The sequence below is a fragment of the Myotis davidii genome, unplaced genomic scaffold, assembly GCF_000327345.1.
Source record: "Myotis davidii unplaced genomic scaffold, ASM32734v1 scaffold3, whole genome shotgun sequence".
Lineage (NCBI taxonomy): Eukaryota > Metazoa > Chordata > Mammalia > Chiroptera > Vespertilionidae > Myotis > Myotis davidii.
Genome location: NW_006295062.1, coordinates 1,128,249 through 1,148,956, shown reverse-complemented (window position 1 = coordinate 1,148,956; position 20,708 = coordinate 1,128,249). Strand labels below are relative to the sequence as shown.

Below are 20,708 nucleotides of genomic sequence, written 5' to 3'. Positions count from 1 at the left end.
GAGCTGCTCAGAGGAACTGCCTGACAGAGGGGCAGGTGGCAGCAACTCTCCTTTATCTCTTAATCTTACTTGTGTCAGGCAGACCTGGGTTTGAATCCCCCTCTGCTCTTCCCAGCTGGTGTCATCAGGTTAACCCTATCCGGTGGTTATTACTATGTGACAGACCATCCCAAAGTCTAGTGGCTTTAAGCCACAACCATGTGTGATTGCTCATGAATTGATGGGTTGGTTGGCCAGTGGTCCTTCTGATACGGGCCTGGTTTGAGCAGTCTCAGCTGATGGAGCATGGCCTCGGGGGCACACCTCCCCTGCTCTACATGCCCACGCATCCTCTGGAAGCGGACCTGGGCTTGTTGCTATAATGCGGCAGGAATTCCTAAAGAGAGAGTGAAGGAGCAACAGACCTGGCTCCTGATGAGAAGAGCTGCAAAGTCGCAGGGTAACTGGACAGAGGGTGTGAATTGAAGCCAACAGACCACATTGCTTAACCTCTCTGTGCTGCAGTTTGCTAATTTAAAGAAGCGATGATTCACTTGTATCACGTGATGCTCTAGTGCTCTGTGTTCTTTGGGGGATGGTCAGTCCGGTGCGACCACAAGAGTGGGCACAGGGGAGGTGCGGGGAACAAAGGTGACTACACTCTCAGGTCCTAGAGAGACAGGGTCTGCAGGCCAAGAAGGAGCATACAAAGGAAGTGACAAGGGAGCGGGCTCAGCCTTGCAGGCAGGGAGCTGAGCGAGAGAGGATTCAAGGGCAAGGGCCTTGCTCAGGGGTCAGCTGGAGTAACAAGCAAAGGACATGGAGTCGGAGAAGCTGCATGGACACAGGGCCAGCTGGAATAGAGAGGATGAAACATTAAGGTTGCTGGGGGACTGTGTGAGATCACAGGGTCACTTCCTTGTAAGCCACAGTCATGCATCTGGCCCACTGCCTGAGGGACTGGGAGCCATTGAAGGCCTCAGGCGGGGACTGGCATGGTAGCTTTGCCATTTCTGAAGGTCTCTCAGGCTGCTGTGTGGGGAAGAATGGGTGGTTGTTGGAGCGTGCGAGAGGGGAGAGTCTAGTTAGGAGATGCTGCAAGTATCTCCAAGACCATCGTGATGGCAAAACGGGGAGAAGTGGGTGGGCTGGAGAGGTATTTGGGAGGTAGAGTTAGGGGGACTTGGTGCCTGGTGGATGAGGGGATAACAGAGGGCAGGCATGGCTTTTGACAGTGTTTGTCCTGGGCTCTGGATGGAGGGAGCCACTGGCTGAGATGGGAACAGAGGAGGGGCAGATGATGAGTCAGCATCCAAATTCCTGGCCTGCGAGGTCCCATGTAGAGGCAGTTGCTAGACAGATATATATGACTGGAGCTCGGGAGACAGACCTGCACCTCATCAGCAGCTCAGAGATAAAAACCAATGCCCTGGAAGGGAAGTGTTGGGCATGGCTGAGCCACAGCCCTGCCATGTGGCACGGACGGTCCATGCCATGCAAGGATTTTGACTATTCTGTGCTTATAAACTGCTTTTGTCCTGGCATGGCTGAGCCACAGCCCTGCCATGTGGCACAGACAGTCCATGCCATGCAAGGATTTTGACTGTTCTGTGCTTATAAACTGCTTTTGTCCCTCTGAAAATGTGTGTGTGCATGTGTGTGTGTGTGTGTGTGTGTGTGTGTGTGTGTGTGTGTGTGTGTGTGTGTGTGTGTGAGAGAGAGAGAGAGAGAGAGAGAGAGAGAATGTGATTGCACTCAGAGAGAGTATATATATATCCCAGGGGAAGAAAGAAAAGGGAGTCAGGAGCCAAATTTCTCATAGAGGGTGAATTGCTCTACCTTCTTGATTTAATTCAGTTGTTCATTGAGCAAATATTTACTGAGCCCCTAGGGGATGGCTACAGCAGACAAAATCCCTGCATTGCTGGAGTTCACATCCTAATGAGAGATGATTTTCATGCTTAAAGGTACAGTTCCTATTGATCATGCAGCATGGTGCCAATTACATGCCAACCTCTTCATTTGCTGGAGAATAGTTCCAGTGCTGGAGGGAGAACCCACTTGCTATGAGAGATATCACATCTAAGTGACTGAAAGGATGGCCACGACTAACTGTGACTGCATCGCACTTAGATCCCTGGCATCCCACTCTTCCTGGCTGTATGCTGAAACTCCCAGGTCCCTGTGAGCAGGGGCACGTGAGAACTCGACGCAGTGCTGTGTGCACTGAGTGGCACGTCAAGAAGGGGTGGGAGGTACACACTAGTGATTTCAGCCAAGGCCAATGAAGTGCCAGGTAGCACTTTGCATTTTATTAATGACTCCGCTCTCAGGGAGCCTCAGAGAGCGCCGCCCTTCCCGGGTGCATGTCTATGCCCGCAGGCACCGTGGACAGAGCAGCCTGTGGCCCTGCAGGGCAGGTGCGTGTCTATGCCCGCAGGCACCGTGGGCAGAGCAGCCACAGCCTGCAGGTCAGCTGCACTCCACCCCGGCGTCCTCGTTGTGGTTGCAGTTGTGAGAGCCCCAGTTACTCTTGTTGCAGTTCCACAGGCTCGTCTCTGTCCCCTGACAGGCAACGTCGTCCAGCCAGATGGACCCAGAGCCTAGACAGAGACAAGGAGGGAGAGCAGCGTGGGCTGAGGCTCGAAGCCGAGTGGCCCGCTGGTGGCTGGGGCTCCCAGTTTGGGAAGACTGCAGTTTCTCGTACACCCACTCAGGCCCAAGGTGCTGACGCTGGACTAGCCTCTCTCTCTTGCTATTCCTTAAATATGCCATTTTTTAAAATTTTATCTATTTACTTGCTTGTTTGTTTAAATATGTTATTGAAAGTATTACAGACGTCCCCTCCCCCTCCCCCCCACTGACCTCTCCCATCCTGCCCTCGCCCCCCACCATGGGCTATTCTCTTCTTATGACTCTGCCTCTGTTCTGTTTTCTAGCCTTTTTGACAAAAGTCTCATCCAAGTATTTAATCCTAATCCGTGAACTATTTGAAATCTCCTCCTGGGGCTCCCAGCATTCCTCTCTTCCCACGAACTTGCTACAGCGCATCCATGTTCCTGCCCAGCCTTCACCTTCCTCAAACCCCTTTCTCTGACACAACTGATTTCAGACCCAGAACTCAGAGGAAACCAGTTGGATGTTTGATTTCAGAAATTTACACCACAGTGTGGCAATCTATATGAGGGAAATGGCTTACAAACCAACTGGACTCAGAATAAAACACAGTCATGCACTTTGGGGTGGGGTAAGAGTAGAGAGCATTGGGGGTGGGGGCAGGAGAAAGGGGCCTCGAGCCCCTGCCAGCTCAGCCCTTATGGCTGAAGAAACGGTGTCAGCCTCAGGTTTACTCCTTCATTGAAAGTTTGAACTGTTTGCTGAAAGACAGGCTGAGTCTCTAACACCCCAAACTGATTTTAGGAAGTCCCTGCTCTGATTTGCTCTTTTGCTTCCCACCTTCTCCTTAGACGTGATCACAGTGTGGGCAGTCCAGACCTCTCGCCTCCAGGGAGCTGGAAGGGAGGCCTGGGCCCGTCCTCCCTGGCATGCTTTCTGCTTCTGAAGCCCCAGCATCTCAAAGGCCCTTCACAGACACTGCAGCCTTGCGTGTTCCCGCTCAAGGGCGGACAGACATTGACCCAACCCTTTGCTGTCACTCTCAGAGAAGAAAGGTCATAGGCCTGCCAGGGAAGGAAAGTCACAGGTCTGCCAGGGGAAGGAAGGCCACAGGTCTGTGAGGGGAAGGAAGGTCACAGGTCTGTGAGGGGAAGGAAGGTCACAGGTCTGTGAGGGGAAGGAAGGTCACAGGTCTGCCAGGCCACAAGGATGGAAGCCCAGGCCCTGAGCTGTAGACCTTTTCAGTTGCTTGAACCAATCTTTCTCTTTTAACCCAAATCACATGGAGTCATTTGCAACCAAAGGGAGAGAAAGCCCATGCCGGCTCCTCCAGGCAGGAGGCAGTGGTGGAGGACCACTTACCAGGGATCATACTGAAAAGGGCCTTCCCCACAGAGTAACCCAGCATGCGGCAAAATACGGTGGCATCCGAATTGTCCCAGCCATCATCGCAAATTGTCCCCCAGACGCCGTTGTAGAAAACTTCAGCCCGGCCTCGTTTCACAGAGCCGATGATCCTGACAGCTGCCAGGGATTCGCCTGAGTGAGAAACACACGTGTGAGAGGTGAGGATGGCCCCTGGGGCTTTGTGTGGGTGTAGGCTCCACCTCTCCAATGAAGGACGGTCTCTAGATAGAGGGAAAGGCCCTGCTTGGCCAGGAAGACCCCCAGTGGCACCGACATGGCCTGGCTACCAGCCTCCGTGCTCTGGGCCCTCAGCCAGGAGGCCACAGGGTCAGGTCCTCTGTGGCTGGTCTGGCAAATTCAGGTGACCCCGTCTGGCCTGTGTTGTGGGGAGAAAAAGAGAAAAGTAGAGAAAAAAGGAAGACAGAAAAGAAGAGAGGGAGATAGAAAAGACAGGAGGGGAGATGGGAGGAGAGGAAGAGAGGGAGGAGGCAGGGCGGGAGGAGGAGCTGCTGTGCTGTGGCTGTGCCATGAGCAGGCCATTGAAGGGAAAGCCCATTAACCTGCCCCAAAATGAGGCATCTCTCTCAGAGCCAAGGCCTCTCCCCCCAGCACAGAACTGACTCTGAAGCACAAATTAAAGAGAATAAAAACAGCAATTACCTTTCTGACCTTTTTCTCCCTTTATTCCTTGCAGCCCAGAAGATCCTGTTACGAGGAGAAAACGACATGATTTGAAGGAAACAGGCCAGGACTCCCTCACCCTCCTCTGCCAGCAATGGGGGCTGGAGGGTGGGCGGGGGCGGGTGAGGGGGAGGAAACGTGTGGAGGAGGTCAGGTTCTTGCCCCAGCTTTGCCCGTGACCTGGCATTAAACGGACAAAAGGTTCCACGGGCTCCGACAGTTAAGCATGAAGAAACGGACCTAAGCCACTGCAGGAGGGATTTAGGCTAGATTAGTGAGGGACACTTGATGGGTCAGAGACAGCGAGGGGACGCATCTCCTTCGCGGGAAGCTGCGGTCAGGCCAGGCTATGCGGGTGGCCGGGCACGGCTGGGCGTGGAGGGGGTACACGTTCTCGAGCCTGCAGGCTCAGTGCTGAGGCCAACCCCAGCTCAGAACTCACCCACTGAACCCACAGACCTTGACCTTCTGCTTTTGAAAACTCCACGCCCCTACATCAGGGCCTCTTCTTTGAAAACACAAAGAAGAAACAGGGCCTCACCTTTCATTCCTGGGTCTCCCTTTTGGCCAACTGGTCCAGTTGCACCCTTGGGGCCCACCAGGCCTGGGCTTCCCCTTTCTCCCTTCATGCCTGCGGGGCCTGGAGGAGAAAGACCATCTGTCAGAGGCGCTGCCCTGCTTTACGTGGGGCCCTGAGCCTTGGTGCCTAATGAGCAAGTGGCCCTTAACCAGCAGGTTGCCCCTCGGAACTGACTGTTGGGAAATTCAGGGGTGTCTTTGGTCCAACTGGGGGGAGGGGTGCCGCTCTAATCTCCCGGCTCCCATGTAAATGCTGGTTGAGAGATGGCTGAGGGAGTCCAGAGTGGTTGGTCCTCAGTGGACTACATCATCGTGTGGAAGTTCTAGCCATTCCGGGAGAAGTTGCTAGAATGTTGCTAGGCCTCGTTTTCTCCTTAGTACGTTAAAATAGGAATAGAGTGTCCAGTTTTGGAGGAAGGAAGACTGCCCAAGCACTGTGTTTGAGAAGCCCTGCTGTGGCGCTCGGGGGGTTGGTGGTGCTGGAGGCGCCATGGTGGCTGCACAGCCTAAGTCACTAAGTCACTACCTGACCCCCCGCTCTCCTGGAACTTTTCACCCATCACCACCCTCCTCCACCATCTCCCTACCCCCTCACTTCACTGAGTTCCTGTCATTGCCCAGGTTTCCCAGGGAGAGCATCTGAGGCTTGTGTAACAGAGCCCTGCAGTCTTCGCCTCAAATGGTCTCCGCCCCGGTCACCCTGGGGGAAGGTCACAGCAGTGCATTCAAAGTCAGCAAGCGAGCCTCACCCTTCCCAGTCATCATTGCGAGGAAATTAAAACAGAGTCAGCCCTTTACCTGGAATTCCTGATTCTCCTTTTGTTCCTTTCTGTCCTTGAAGTCCTAAGATCAAAATACAAAGAAGGGGAGAAGATAATAAAACTTGGATATGAGACACTTTTAATCTTAGACAACCTCTACTTTTGTCTGATTAATGCAGATGGAAAGACACGCTGGTTCTTCACGATTGTTTAAAGCCTGTTCTGCAGAGCACAAGGAGATGGACCCACATAAATGGGACCGTGCGTTGGGGTGAGGTAGAAATGTTCTGGGTAGACGTCTGAGTTGGACAGACCCTGAACTTACTGGCTGGCCTTCCTTGCCGGTGGTAGCCTGACTTGTTGTCTAAATCTAGGTCCATTCCTTCCTGTTGCCTTTTTTGGAAAAGAATTGAGAGATATTTTGAAAATAAAATTATCATTATTTCCAAAAGACTGGAGGGTACTCAGAGCCGGAGCTCTGCGGGCCCTCACCCACGTAGAGGTTCAATAGTTTGGTTGGTTTACTTCAATGTGACCCCCAGTGTGGCTAAAGGTTTGTGCAGCTAAAGGGTCTCATGTCCAGAAAATGGAAAAATAATCACTGCAATTACTGATGACGATCCTATTTGTAGTTCAAATGTGAAAAGTCCTCCCAACCTCTCTCCCTCCCACTCATCCGCTCATTCACTAACTTCCATGGAAGGTCCACTGTTCCCAGCACCAGATTGGGTCACTGTGGGATAATAATTTTTTGGTTTAGCCACATCATGCCCTCTTAAGGGCCAATATTAGTGTTATTTCAAAGAAACAGGACTCTCCAAATCAGTTACACAAACTTGGGAAAATGAAACTTTATATTGATGTGAAGTAACAGTTACTAGAGGATAACATAGGAGTGCAGACAGCGGCTGTGCTCATCGCCATGTCCTTGACCGTGTCCCTCCCATGGCGTAAGCCCAGCCTCAACCAAAGGCCTGACCTTTGATGTCCAACAGGAACCACAGTTCCCCTCATTGCCAATTGAAGGAGCCACAGGGAGGCCCGTATGCACCAGGAGCTGGCCTTATGCCTGGCCAGCAGCGTCACTCTGGGATTGGAATAGCCGAAGTCACCTGGTTCCAAGGACACTCGCAGCAGGCCTGGGGCCACTCCTTCCTCCTGAACGTAGTCAGACTGCAGGGTGACTCGGCATCACCTGCCCACGTTAAAAACAACGTGCTGGGCCCCACCCAGAGTGGCTGATTCTGTGGATGGGTCTGGGTGGGACCTGAGACTGCATTTCTGACAGGTACCAGGTGAGTGTTGCTGCTGGTCAGGGACCCCATTGGAGTGGCACCTCCCCAAACACACCTCATTCGACCTTTGGGCCCAGCACACAGTCAGTATCCTGCGAGCTGCCTTCCTGTGTGTGAGAAGTCCCTGCCCTGCCCAGACCTGAACACTCCCAGAACCTCTGGCCTTGATGAATGCTGCTAGTATGTGTGTAACAGGTGGTGGTTTTGTCTTCAATACTCCCTCTTCGGGCGGAGGAACAGAGCTAGGTTTGTGTGCTTTCTTTCTCGGCCTCTGGACTCTAGAGGACGTTCCCGAGTGGCTGGCATCGGCTGGCCCATCGAAGGACTAGAAATTGCTTCACAACAAACGAAGGTTGCACCCGATTGGATCAAGGAGAAAAGGTTGAAAACGGGATCCAGATGTCTATAAACTACTCTGGAAAGTGCATGATGCTGGGTTTTCCTCTTGACCACAGCAGACTGGTTCCTGGTTCGCAACCGTGTAAGCTGTATTTACTCAGGGGAATATTTCTCCCCACAGCATCGTTTAGGTAGAAAGCAAATGCCTTCCTACCCTTTACTGTTCAGCTAGTGTCCTGCCTAAAGTCTTAGACTGTTCCTGCTCCAGGGAACTTCGGCTATTCCAATCCCAGAGTGACGCCGCTGGCCAGACCCAGATATTATTCTAGACCACTCCTCATATCTCCCAGATGGGGAGACTGAGGTCAGGTACCCACCCACTGTCACCTCGTTAATCAGTGACAAGTCCAAGTTGAAGTGCAGGTCTCCTGACTCTGATGGAATGTGGAAATTTCCGGTACATTAGGAAACTTCCTTCAATCCCATCCTGATATACAGACTAAGTACAGCCTGGCAAATTTAGGGTTAATTTCATAGCCGACAAATGAAGCTGTGTGTGTAGAGAAGTAAGAGGGTGGGTAGCTGACCCCAAATTGGGAGGCACATAGACTCCTGCAAATGTTTCTAAGAGACTTAGAGAAAAACAAGGGAAAGATTCATAAGTGACAATTTAGTAATATGATGGTAGAATTTAATAAATTCTTGGACTAACTCAGTACTTAGAATGGGGAGAAAGTAAATTCACAATATAGGGTTTGGTTGCTATTATGGATTGTATTTTGTTGCTTATCTTTAAAATAAAACATTGTAAAATACAGATGGGAAAATAGATTTCAAGTTATTTGCACTTTGGGTTTGCCTCAAGAGGAAAATAAAAGAACAGAAAATTCAGGCTCTTGTTATATTTTGGACTTGAAGGCTGTTGAGATGCAAAATTTCTGATGAGATTCGGTTTTGGAGCCTAAAGTTTTGGTTGCTTCTGACATTAGCCCATGAGATGGAAATAGAAAGAGAAATGCCGTGATGACGAGTTGAAGCGAGTCCTCCCCATTTCCAAACAAACTGTATGGAACGTTGAGCTAAAATTCATTTAGGGGAGGTTGTTTGTTTGTCTGTTCGTTTTTGCAAAAAAAAAAAATTAGTTAAATGATTTTGCAATTGTTTAAAAGGCAAAAGTTAGAAAAACTAAGTTTTGGGGGTGGGATAGACCCTGCTTTGTGAATGGTAACGGGAACTCCCATTGAGAAGCTCAGCTGGGTGGTGATGCCTGCTTACTAGCTATGCCATTTGCCTTCCCACAGATGAAAGGCGTCCCCTCCACCATCCTTCCTCTCAGGTGGCTCCTCTTCCTCCAGAGGCGTGAGCAGAGGAAACATTTCACCAGAATGGGCTGGCGTGTGGTTAGGGACTGTTCATGACAGCAGGGAGATTTGGTGACTAAGCCAGGATTTACCCTCCTACGGTGGGTTGGGAGGTATGGGCAATTCTGTTAATTTTGAGTCCTAGTCTCTGTGTTATTCTACACACAACAAAGTCTGGAAAAGAACCGACTTGGAATCAGACTTTGGGACTGAGTCCCGGATTCAGCTCCTGGGGGAGAGCGTTTGCCCACTGTCAGTCTTTGCTTCCCTGGCTGTAAGGTAGAAGGACGATGAAACTCAGGTGGGGGGGTAAATGAAATAACACCGTGGGAATCAAGTCCCAAGCACGGTGTCAGCCCAGAGGCATGGCTGACAAGGAACAGGCCTCTTGTGTTTATTATTAACGCATGATATTGAAAGCTAGCTATTACCCAGGTCAAGCCAACACACTGTAATTTCTGTTTTCATCAATGCAGCCAGATATCCTCTTGAGAGATTAATGATTTTATTTACAAAATGGGGAAAAATATATCAGTTTGAAAAACAGGCTTGATGGAATCAAAACTGGACAAACACTGTAGGACCTCTTATTTGGGGAATACCGATGTCCTGACATTGAAAGTCTGCTTTATCTTCCATGATGAGATCTGGCCACCACTCTCCACCCATCCTTCCTTCTCCCGCTTCAGAAAGCTAACCTCTCCCAAAGCCCATTGACCTTTCCCTTTAGGATGATCTCTAGACCTGGCTCTGATGGGCCAGATACGGTCCTATCCGTGGAATTCCCTTCTGAGATGTCCATGTGGACCATCGGCTGCTTGTTCAAGGCAATCATTGGGATTTGTGTGGGAAATCTATGCAAGTTTACATAAGCTGTAATTACCACATGTCTCAAAATGAAACTGTCATTCACCATGTTTACTTGGGCAGCTGGAATTTGCCTGGTTGGTATTTACCACTAAGTCTGATGGATGGAGGTCCCTGGAAGGGTGCCTGATGAATAGACAAGGACTTGACGATGAAGTGAAAATGGTCCCAGACTGTGCTAAAGGGCGATGGGGTTGTGGGTGAATGAGAAAGAGACAAAACAGGGCCTGAGAGCTTTAGGTTTCCTTCTAAGAGTGGAAGAGGCTGCTGCAGCTTTTGCTCTCATCTCTTTGGACTGGGATGGGGGGGTAAGTGTCACTCATCAGCGTGCGCTGATGGGAACGAGGGGCACATTCAGCTGCCTGGGGAGGGAGATGGTAGGACGAAGTGTAATGGATAAAGCCCCAGCTTTGGGCCAGCCAGGCTGCCTCTCTTACTGTAAAACAGCCCTCACGAGAGTGCTTAGCCCATTGGGCTGTCCTGAGCGTGTTCATGGTAAATGTTCCAGGACGCAGGGTGCAGGGCAAGGTTCCTGCTCTCAGACAGTGGGCACAGCACCCCTTTGGGTAAAATCATGTGTTAGCACAAATATTCTTGCTCAGTCTAGCAAGGCAAGGAGGGGATGGAGGTGAGGAGATGCTCTCTGTTTATAACTGAGGGAGGAAAGCCATCATCCCCATGAAGCCAAGCAGAAAACTTAGAGGGAAGACAGCTTCAGGTGCCAAAGTCAGACACCCTAAAACCTTCAGGAAAAGGTGAGGTATAGGATCAGAAAGTGGAGCTGCACCCAGACGGAGTCTTTCTGGATGGCGAGACCTTGCAAGTGGCCTCAGGTGGCCTCGGGTAGCAGAGCCCATCCTGTACTGACAGACAGTCCATGAGAAAGAAAGCAGCTCCAAGGCTTTGAGAAAGGTGGGTGTAGGAGCTGCCTGCGCCATGGCTCCTGACAACCTCCAGGAGAAGCCCCAGATGTCAAAGGCCCAAAGTCCAAAGCTGACCAGGACCTGGCCTCACCTATCCCTTGGACCAGAGCTTCCAATCCCAAACCAAGACACCAACCAGGTGCCAGGGATACACCCTACAGAGCCCTCTCTCCTCCATGACTCACCGTGTCCTCTTGCTAGGCTTCCCTTCCCCTCCTGCACATGTCTGATGGCCCCTCATCCTCCAAAACTCAGCTCATGCTCTCACATCGCCCCTGCACTGGACTGCCATTCACCACCCCCACCAGACCCCAGCCACCGCTAGCTTGAAGCATTTAACAGAGTTAAGTCACATTTGTTCAAGGAATTAACCAGTCAACCACTTGCTCAATGAAAACTGAGAGGTCCTGCCTCTGGTGTGGGTCCCTAGCATGGCCCTGGCGTGAGGGCATCTAGGTTTGCCAACACCAGCAGGACCTGGCAGAGGAGGGGACTGCAGCAGGCTACCCACAGACATCCTTGGCAGACATGCAGCCCTTTCTCACAGCCCCACATGCTACTGTACCTCCTGGCCTGCACCCAGCTTTCTAAATGGCATGTGACTATTTTCCATGCAAATGTCCACTTCAAAGTGTGCCTGACACAGTATAGCAAGTCTGTACTAACCCGTATGTCTGAGGGCAGGAGCCAGGTCTTAGTTCTATGGGGACCTAGCACCCAACACTGTGGCCCCAGCTTTCTAGACCATTGCAGGTGTCCAAACTTGGGTAGTGACGAGGTCAAACTGGCTTAGTGGTGTATAAACTAGGCCGCATTGCTGTGATGGTTTGTAAGCTAGACCAAGTTGGCACGATGGTTTATAACACAGACTAAATCGACATGACAGTCTATATATAACGCAGCAAAGGTGGCACAGTGGCTTAGAAAGTAGCCCCTGTGAGTTCAGTTGCTGTGGGCTGCCTTCCTGGCCTGAGAACCCTGGGAGAATATGCAAGAAGGGGTTTCATGACACCCCCATGCTTGATCCCTGACCCTTGGGGCCCCACTCAGGTCAGCAGGAGAAAGTGGAAACCATGTCCACAGTTGGAAGGCAGAACAGGGAGACGTTACAGGTTTGGTCGTGGCATTCGAGGCCTTTAAGGAACCCTGGGCAGAGGAAGAACAGCCCTAAGAACTTCACGGGGCAGCGTGCAGGAGGCGCTCTGCCTCCTGCTGGTAGGCCCGCAGGGAGCCAGTCCTCCGTCCCATCCACCCCCGCCTGCCCGCCTACCCACACCCTCTGTCACCTGTGTCTCCCTTGCTTCCTTTCATGCCGTCAGGTCCTGGACTCCCTGGTCTCCCTGGTGGTCCTGGACAACACACGTCACGGTGAGCGTAAGAGCCGGGTAGATGGGCCTTCAGCCATCACCCCCCACGCCCACCACCGGAAGAGACCTCACCTGTTAGCCCAGTGGCGCCAGCACTGCCAGGCTGACCCTTGGCACCTGGGGATCCTGCCGCACCAGGAGGGCCTCGAGGACCCTCTGCTCCAGGTGGTCCTGAAAGTTAAGTCATGACTGCATGGCTGGGTGGCTGGCAGAGGGCCTGGCTGCCGTCCCCTCCACACACCTCTGTTCTCAGCAGTGACACGTGGATGTCCTAACACCCAATATGTCCCCTGGAAGCCAAGAGGCAGCCCTCGAAGTGGGGGGATTAGAGTCTCAGCTTGGGGACTTACTAGGAAGCTGGGCCACGAAGGTCCAGCCCCGTCCTGGTGGCAGAGGGTGAGCCCTAGAGAGGAGCACCAGTGAAGCGGCTGCTTTGCTCTCTGGGGAGGGGCCAGCTTTAGAAGCGGATGCTCTGCATTAATACCACAATGGAATATGGTCCTGGAGGCAGGCCCTGCACTTGACTTGGCCCAGGGGCAGTGGGAGCTGGCATGGTGCCTACATTCCTACAGTTCTTACCTTGATCTCCTTTGATTCCAGGAATCCCAGCCACACCTACAATTAAGAAGAATTTTTAGAGATTGTTTTCTTGTCGCTCAGCCTTCCAAGGAAAAAAAAATAGTAACATGTAGAAGCCAGTGGACCTGACCATGCAGCCTCTTACCTGGAGGGCCTGGCTTCCCAGCATCCCCTTTACCGCCCTGGGGTCCGGGGGGCCCCATGACCCCCATGTCTCCTTTCACGCCCATGCTCCCCTTGCTTCCTGAAAAACCAAGGAGTCAGAGTCAGGCTTGGGAGGAGGGCAAGCCTGGGCACCAGGTCCCACTGACACATCTCGGCCCCTCAAAGACATGGCGGGCGCCCCAGAGACAGCTATAAACTCATCAGAAACGGACGAGACGACCTGGCCTGGCTGATGGGCAGTGGAAGGTCTGGCTCTATGGGCCCAGATCAGCGCTCAGATCCCCTTGGGAGGGACCACGGCCCAGGCTCAACTCATGCTGCCGGGCTCACGTGCGGAATTATTTTTCAAGCCTCCCAAACTGAAATCTGAATATTCCAGAAGGCAGACCCCAAATGCTGAGCATCAAAACCGTGAAGCATCGATGGAGAGGAAAACATTGCAGCAGCTCGTCTTCCTGCCACTGCTTCCGCCACCGCTTTCCTTGTGCCCAAGATTTCAAATTTTCCACTTGTCATCAGCATGCAAGGCTTGTCCCAGCCGGTCCACTCCTCGATCCTCCTTGGCTCCCTTCTCTTTCCTGCCAGTGCTTGGTGCATATCAATTGAGGGCAGCTCCTTGCAGGGCAGGATCCATCAACCCCTCCCCACATGGCGAGTCAGGTTCGGGAGCGGGCTGCGTGGCCCTTGCCAGTGCACCACGTGGGCCGGCTCATCAGGAACCCACGGGCTGGCAGGTGTTGCTGCTGCAGTCCCACCATAAGCAGCCGAGCAACTCCCTCAGGCCCTGGGACTGGCCTGTGGGGACGGAATCGGGTAAAAGCTCCCATACCGTTCATTATGATAGCAGAGCCAGAGCGGGCCCAGGAGGCAGAGGCTTTCTCCCTACTGAAGAGGAGGAGAGACGCAGCTTGTACCAACCTATCTCGGATAAGCTTTGCGTGAGGGGACAAGGCCGGAAAATCAGATTCTTGAAAATGCTCTGAGCACTTAAAGAATGATTATTTCTCCATGGAAGACAAAACGAACGTGCAGAGCTTGGTTAGATTTGACAACTTTACAGCAGCCTTGATGCAACCAGCGAGAAGGCAGCTCTTGGTCATTCGGAGTGCTCACCGGGCAGAAGGGCCAAATGGCACTTGTTAGGAGAGACTGGAAATGATTTCTCTGGAGGAACTGGTTAGGGCCTCATGGCTCTGGGCCAGCCAGGACCGCAGTGGGGCTGCATGGGGTTTCTGGGTGTGGCCTGGGCCTGGCATGGGCCTGCAGTGGATGACTTCCGTGTCTCCATCAGAGGGGACAACCCTAGAAGCAGAGCAGCATCGGGGAAAAGACCAGGCGCCAACTGAGCAATCACAGCTGGGCCTGACCGCAGACCTTTCCAGTCACAGCTAAGGATGGAGTGTGTGCCCTGGAACTTCACCCCCGTCTGCTGGGACAAAGCTCAGTACCACCAGGGCACGTCGCACGTGGCGGGCTAGCCCTGTCCCCCGGATGGGGCCAGCAGTGGGTAGGAGGGCTTGTAGTCCTGGGAGATTGGGGCAGAGGAGGGGCAGGCCAGAGTCTGGTTTCCGAAGAACTGAAACTACCGCGTTTCCCCTCGCTAACCACAGTGTTCCCAGGCGGCACCGGGGTGTGGACACGATGCCCTTCTGTGGGGCAGTGGTGAGTGGGGTGGGAAACCGGATGCTCAGGCTCCTTGGGAAAGGCCTGGAGCACACAGGCCTGGCTGCTGCCCCCTCTCTGGGTCTGGCAGCACCACCTTGAAAACAGTTTGGGCCTCCCTTTCCTATTGCAAAGAGAACTCAGAGTGCCACCTTGGGAACCAATCCTAGAGGTCAACTGTCCACCACCCGCCTGGTGCAAGGACCCCTGCAGTCCCACCTGGGAGAATTCTGCACCTCCTTTTCCCGTCCCAGCAGCGGCTGTTCCCTAAGCCTTCGTCTGTTCAGTTCACCAGGGGACAGCCCCAAGCCGTACCTGCCTCTTCCTCCCTCACCGGGCACAATTGCTTCTCCTGAAACCTTTGCCCATCAGTCCTTGTTCTGCTGGGCACCACTAGAGCGAGTCTATTTTCTCTTCCACAAGTGCCTTCCGAAGATCTGAGGGTGGCTGGCGCCCTGCCAAGGGCTCTCTTCCACAAGGCAGTGTACCTCGTTTTTTATCCTGTAAGTAACTTCAGTTTGCGGTGACAGAACCACACCTCTTCTGTGTCTTATGTTCCTGTTGTAATCAATCCTCATTAAAGGCTACTGTTGTTCTCCTCCTTGGTTAGGTGAGTACATTGAGGCTCAGAGAGGTTAGGTCATTTGTCCAAAGTCACACAGCTAGTGAGACACACTGGAACTAGATCTGTCTGATCTTGGAACAGAGTCTTCCCTTCCCATCTTACAGGATCACTAACACTACTATTAATAACCCTTGTCACTTTTTTAGTGTCAACCATGTGGCAGTCTGAAAACATGACCCTTATAACTATCCTGCAAGGTGTGTATAATTTAATTATGGTTACTTTAATGGCATGACTGTCTTTTTTCTGAAATGAAGAAATCAGATCTCAGCAGGTGAAGCAGGTGCCTAGTCACACAGACGGACAGGCCAGGGCAGCGAGGGCAGCCAGGCCGCTCGCCCTGCAGCCCCTGTTCCCCTGCTGCACTCCAGAGCCACCTGAGGGGCCACAACAGAGGCCAAGTGACAAGGAGCACGAAGGGGCTCAGTCACGGCCAGAGTCCCAGGGCAGTGCTCCCAACCCTGGCCCCTCGACCTCCAGGGTCCCTACGGCAGGCGGCTGGGCCGGCCTGCGTTTTGAACAAGCCCCCAGGATAGTTCTTCCCCACTGCCCTTGAGAACACTGCTCCAGAGAGAGCATCTGCCGGCACGGGGCAAGGAGGCAGCCCTTGCCCACTGCCCCCAGGCTCCCGCCTCCCCTGCGCCCACTTCAGGACCGACTTTGGCACCTCACTTTCTTTCCCTGTGACTTCCTAGCTGCCCTGTCCCCAGGTGCCACCCGGTGGAACATGTTGCCCCTTCACCTTGCTCTCATGTCACATTCCTGCCCTTGGCTCATCAGGATGGCAGCTACCACATCTCCGATCCCAGGATGCTGGCAGGCAGAGCGCAGCCTCGCCCTCAGTAGGCGCTGAGCAGACATGGTTGCATAGAGTGGGGCCCAGCCCCCCAGGCACCCACACCCAGCAAGGCCCTTACCTGGGAGGCCAGGGTCTCCTTTGTCTCCCCTTGTACCAGTGTCCCCTTTTGGGCCAATGAGACCCCCATCGCCTTTGCTGCCCTTCTGTCCTGGGGTGCCTGTGGAGGGAACGGCCAGTGAGGTGGGCTCCCAGCATCCTCCTGGGCATGGGCTCCTGGGCGGTGGGCAAGAGGCATGCTGGGGAGAAGAGAAGGGCTTCCCAGGAGGAAGTCTGGGGTGTGTTTGCTCATCTCCTGGGTAACCTCACGGTGGCCCAGCAGGACTCAGGAGAAGAGGGCAGTGGGAGGGCGCCAATGCTCTAGGGATGGGGAGGAGCCGAGGGGAGGGGGACCATGGCCAGGTGCCTGGGCCCGGGCATCACTGATTCCAAGCAGAAAAAGTGCATGTTACCAGCAGCTCCTGGCTTCCCCGGAGCACCCTGCGGTCCTTGGAGGCCTGGGAGAGAGGAGGAAGCGCTCAGTCACTCTGTGGCCTGGGGTCTTCAGTCAGCAGGCATTCGGGCCCTGCCTTGGGCCAGGTGCCCACAGGAGGCTCTTTCTCTCTCCGTCTCTGTGTCTCCTCTTCACATGCACACACAGAGGCACACGTGCATGCCTGTCTGAGCACATGTGCGTGCCTATGTGGGTACGTGGTATGCTGGCGCCTGCTCAGGTTCCTCACTGCACCTCAGTTCCTCCCGTTGTTTGCCCACGCTCCCCCTTGAAGCCCTCCCTGGAAAACCCCTGCTGCAGATGCAGAATGCGAGACTCTTTGGGATCATATTAAATTCCTCTCTCAAGTTAGTTCCTCCAAAAAGATTTTATTTGCGAACAAATTTCCCTCCCATAACTGCTGGTGTTTCTTCCTGCCTCAGTGGCTCAGAGGCCTAGTGACTGTTGGTTTGTGAACTTGCCCTTGCAGGCAACCCTCCCTCTCAGCCCCTTCTCTAATAATGTCTTATCCTCTTTACATCCCAGCAGCCTCCGCCCCTCCAAGGTTTGGGAGGTTGGAGAGTATGAGTGGAGAGCGGACTGGGCTGTAAGGGTCATGGGCTCTGACATTTCAGTCAGCCCCCTTCCCTGGGGGGTGCAGCCGAGCTCCCCACAGTCTCTGCCCCAGCCATGCCATGGTCATCTGTGAGGTGCTGGGCAGGTTTAGGCTATAGTCTACAAGAGAGAAACAATCGTGGGCTTTTCATCATTACTGCTAATGCCCCAGTGACCCTCTGAAGCACTCGTATCCCCATTTTACAGACAAAGAAACTGAGGTTCAGAAAGGTAAGAGAATGTTCCCAGCACCACAGATAGTGCATGTTGCAGGCGGATATGTCTGGCCCTGGAGTCCCTGCTCCGCCACTGAGCTTGACTCCCCAGTGATGCTCAGAGGCTTGGGCGCCTGAGCCCTGAGGAGGAGGTTGGAGCATCCACCCGCTCCAACCTCATCTAGAGCCCCTCCACCCCCCACAACACAGGGCGCTTCTCAGCACTCCGGTCCACCCAGGGTGTCCCACGGCACTGGCCTCCGGCACACGCAGGGCCTGCCGAGTGTTGGCCTGGGAGCCTGCTGTGGGTGCCGGCACACACCCGGGCCCCTCCTTACCCGCCTCTCCCTTGATTCCTGGCAGGCCTCGGGGTCCTGGGGGGCCTGGAAAGGAAAAAGAATTCAGCGTGTCACCGGGACAAGGAGGAGAAAGAGGACTATGGGCCAGGAGACAAGGGGCGGGTATCAGTGGCTCCACTGAATCCCTGGCCCCCTGGCCCCTTCTCAGCCATGAATGCCAGGCCCTTGGCACCTGGAAGACCTGAGGAAAAGGGGTAGAGACACCAATGAGCCAGCCGACAAGGTGGGTGTGCCATCTTGTGCCGTTGTTCACTGAACACACTCACAGAGTGCCCGGGACCAGCCCAACGGTGCGGAAGGAAGCAAACATCACGGCGCTCCTTTGCAAGGGCCCATGGCCTGGCGGGCAGGGTGCAGCCGTGCAGGGGGCACCCCTCGGGCTCTGAGCCGGACACCGGGGCCCCGCAGCAGCAGGGGGACCTCATGCCAGTCACCCGTGGTTTCGAGCCTCCCCTTCCTGGTCAGTAAATTGGTGTTGATATACCCGCTCCACAGGGCTGTCCCACGGTGGTCACATGGCAGCCACAGGGAACACACGGCAGGTCGGGGTACGGGGCCCCCATCACTGCTGCACTCGCATGTGGCTCTCTCTCCAACGGCCGCCCTGCTACACGGCTCCAGTCCCACCATGGCTCATGGGCAGGACGGGCAGGGCTCCTGTCCTGCCTCAGTCCATTCTGGCTGCTGTAACAACACACTGCGGACCAGCAGCTCAGAAAAAACAGATCCATTTCTCAAAGTTCTGGGCTCTGAAGGGCAAGACCTGGGTGCTGGCATGGCCAGGCCCGGTGAGGCCTGCAGGCTGCAGGCAGCTGACCTTGCTGTGTCCCACGTGGTGGGAGGAGCTAGGGTGCTCTGTGGTCTCTTTTATAAGAGCACTAGTCCCACTCATCCGGGCTCCATTCTCCTGCCCTAATCCCCTTCCACAGGCCCCGCCTCCTAATACCAACACCTTGGGCATTAGACTTTCAATATACTCATCTGGGGGCAGGGGGCACAGACATTCAGGCCATGGCACAGCCCCACATCCCCACAGGAAAGAATGACTTTCCGAGAGGCACGGCGTGGCCTGAGGTGGCGCATTTGGAAAGAGGCAGCAGATTGGGATATCCTAATGCAACGCCTGCACCCAGGCCAGGGCGCCATGGTGGGGAGCTTGGTATCCATGGGGACTGGTTCCAGGGCTCCCGTGGGTACTAACACCCATGGATGCGCAAGTCCCTTCTATGAAGTGGCGAAGTATCTGCATATAGCCTGCACGCATCCTTCTGTGTACCTTAACGCATGTCTAGAATTCTTATAAAACCCCTGAGCCTCACTGTCCTCTTCTGTGACGTGGGGACGACAGCAACAGCCACTCGGGGTTAGCGTGAGGATCAGCAAAGCACAGACAAAATGTGCCTTCACTAACCAGGGGCCCACCTACCCCGAGTCTGCGTAGTCCCTCGCTCCCCACCCCTCCGCCCATGTCTCTCCTGCTCTTGCACTGCAGGCACTCGCGTTCCTGACTCACCAAATGCCCTTCCACCGCAGGGCCTTGGGCTCGGATTCCTTCTTCCTGGGCCCTGCTTCCCTGTGCCTTCCCTCACCCTCGTCTCAGCTGAGAGGCGGCTCGGGAGCCTGGCCTGGCGCTGGGGAGGTGAGTCCCCCCCTGCTCTTTGCACCCAGGGCACCGTCCTCCTTTCAGGGCAGGAGCCAGGGCTGCTGCCAGAACAGGTTCCAAGTTGAGCCCTGCCTGACTGGGTAGGTCCCTGCGGACAGGGCCCTGTCCTCTTCTTATGTCCAGGCTCCCACTGCAGGGCAGTGCCTGGGCCTTAGGGGCTTTCAGTAATGACTTGTTGGGAGGAGAGATAACGTCCGGGACACACAAAGGAGGGAAACTGAGGCACAGCTGGGTTCCTCACTGCCTTCCTCAGAGCCTGACTTAGGTGCAGTTGCCCCTCCCCCACCTTCCCCCAGCCTCGTTTTCAGAAGCCTGGGCCAGAGTGCAGCTTCATAAGCAGGCCGCCTGGGAGGCAGGGGGCGGCAAGCCCCAACTTCCGAGCACAGCACCCCTCCCACCCCCCACCCCTGTCCTCTCTGGCCAGCCTATTGGTCACTATAGGGCTTTCTAGCAGGATGCACCTTGGGGCAGCCCTGCCCAGGCCATGGGGGAGGGGAGAGGCCGCAGCCTGCAGGGGATGGGGGGGTTGGGAGGAGTCAAGGGGGTAGAGGACCTGGGAAGGCAGGTGGGCATGAGAGGGGGCCCAGGCCTGCAGCTCGTGCTGCTGCAATTGCTGTTTCCTGCCTCTGGTTTCTGGCTCCAAAGAGAGAGTGGGAAGAGAGAGAAAGACAGAGATAGAAGTTGTCAGAGACTGAGAGAATGGAGACATAGCAGTGGAGATCATCACCATATATATTCGGGGTGAAGGTGGGCTCCATGCCTGGGGCTGGTGATGGAGCAGATTTTAAAGGGCCGCCCAAACCCACTGGGTTGAAGAAGTTTAAGCATTGATTCTGTCAGCAAAGTGACTGGAGTTTGGAGCAGCCTCTCCCTAGAGCAGAGGAGCCCCATTCATCTGGCTGGGGCGTCTGAGCGTGAGCGCATTGAACCCTCTCAACAGCAGCAACAATGAAGCAAATGTAACAACCACACTAGCAAGTGCTTACTCGGAGCTGGGCACCGGGCTGAGCACTGTCCCGTTCATCCTGTACCTGACGCCAGTCCAGAGGCCCCATCCTTATCCCATCTCCAGGGAGGGATGCGGAGCTCGGGGTGGGCAGCGACACGTTCAAGGCCACCCAGCTCCTGGGAGGCCCGTCGTCCAAGCCCAGGCTGCTGCCATTTGCAAGGGTGACTCAGTATCCCCCCGCACCCCCCTCCCGCCCCCGGTCAGCGGTGGGATTGGGGCCACAAAGAGTTCTGCCTGACAACGCTGTGTACGTTTATTTTCAAGATTAAATTTCTACCACTCAGCCGCTGGACTGTGTGTGTGTTTATGCTTG

General features: G+C 54.3%; 1 protein-coding gene across 2 annotated transcripts in view; it reads right to left on the bottom strand.

Annotated features, from left to right (window-relative positions):
• Positions 1-2,259: 2,259 nt before the first annotated feature.
• The window catches only part of MARCO (macrophage receptor with collagenous structure), a 35,570-nt gene continuing 17,121 nt past the window's right edge, over positions 2,260-20,708 (bottom strand). Inside the window, exons 5-17 of one of the 2 annotated variants that reach the window (XM_006769661.2) lie at positions 17,703-17,747; positions 16,515-16,559; positions 16,124-16,222; positions 12,900-12,998; positions 12,755-12,790; positions 12,248-12,346; positions 12,095-12,157; positions 6,061-6,105; positions 5,225-5,323; positions 4,663-4,707; positions 3,958-4,134; positions 2,427-2,582; positions 2,260-2,369 (exon numbers count right to left, since the gene is read on the bottom strand). In XM_006769661.2, coding sequence (XP_006769724.1) covers positions 2,452-2,582; positions 3,958-4,134; positions 4,663-4,707; positions 5,225-5,323; positions 6,061-6,105; positions 12,095-12,157; positions 12,248-12,346; positions 12,755-12,790; positions 12,900-12,998; positions 16,124-16,222; positions 16,515-16,559; positions 17,703-17,747 — 983 coding nt within the window. In that variant the 3' untranslated portion in view covers positions 2,260-2,369; positions 2,427-2,451. Of the gene's footprint in view, positions 2,583-3,957; positions 4,135-4,662; positions 4,708-5,224; positions 5,324-6,060; positions 6,106-12,094; positions 12,158-12,247; positions 12,347-12,754; positions 12,791-12,899; positions 12,999-16,123; positions 16,223-16,514; positions 16,560-17,702; positions 17,748-20,708 lie in introns of both variants that reach the window. The other variant, XM_015567772.1, reaches the window with a different exon arrangement.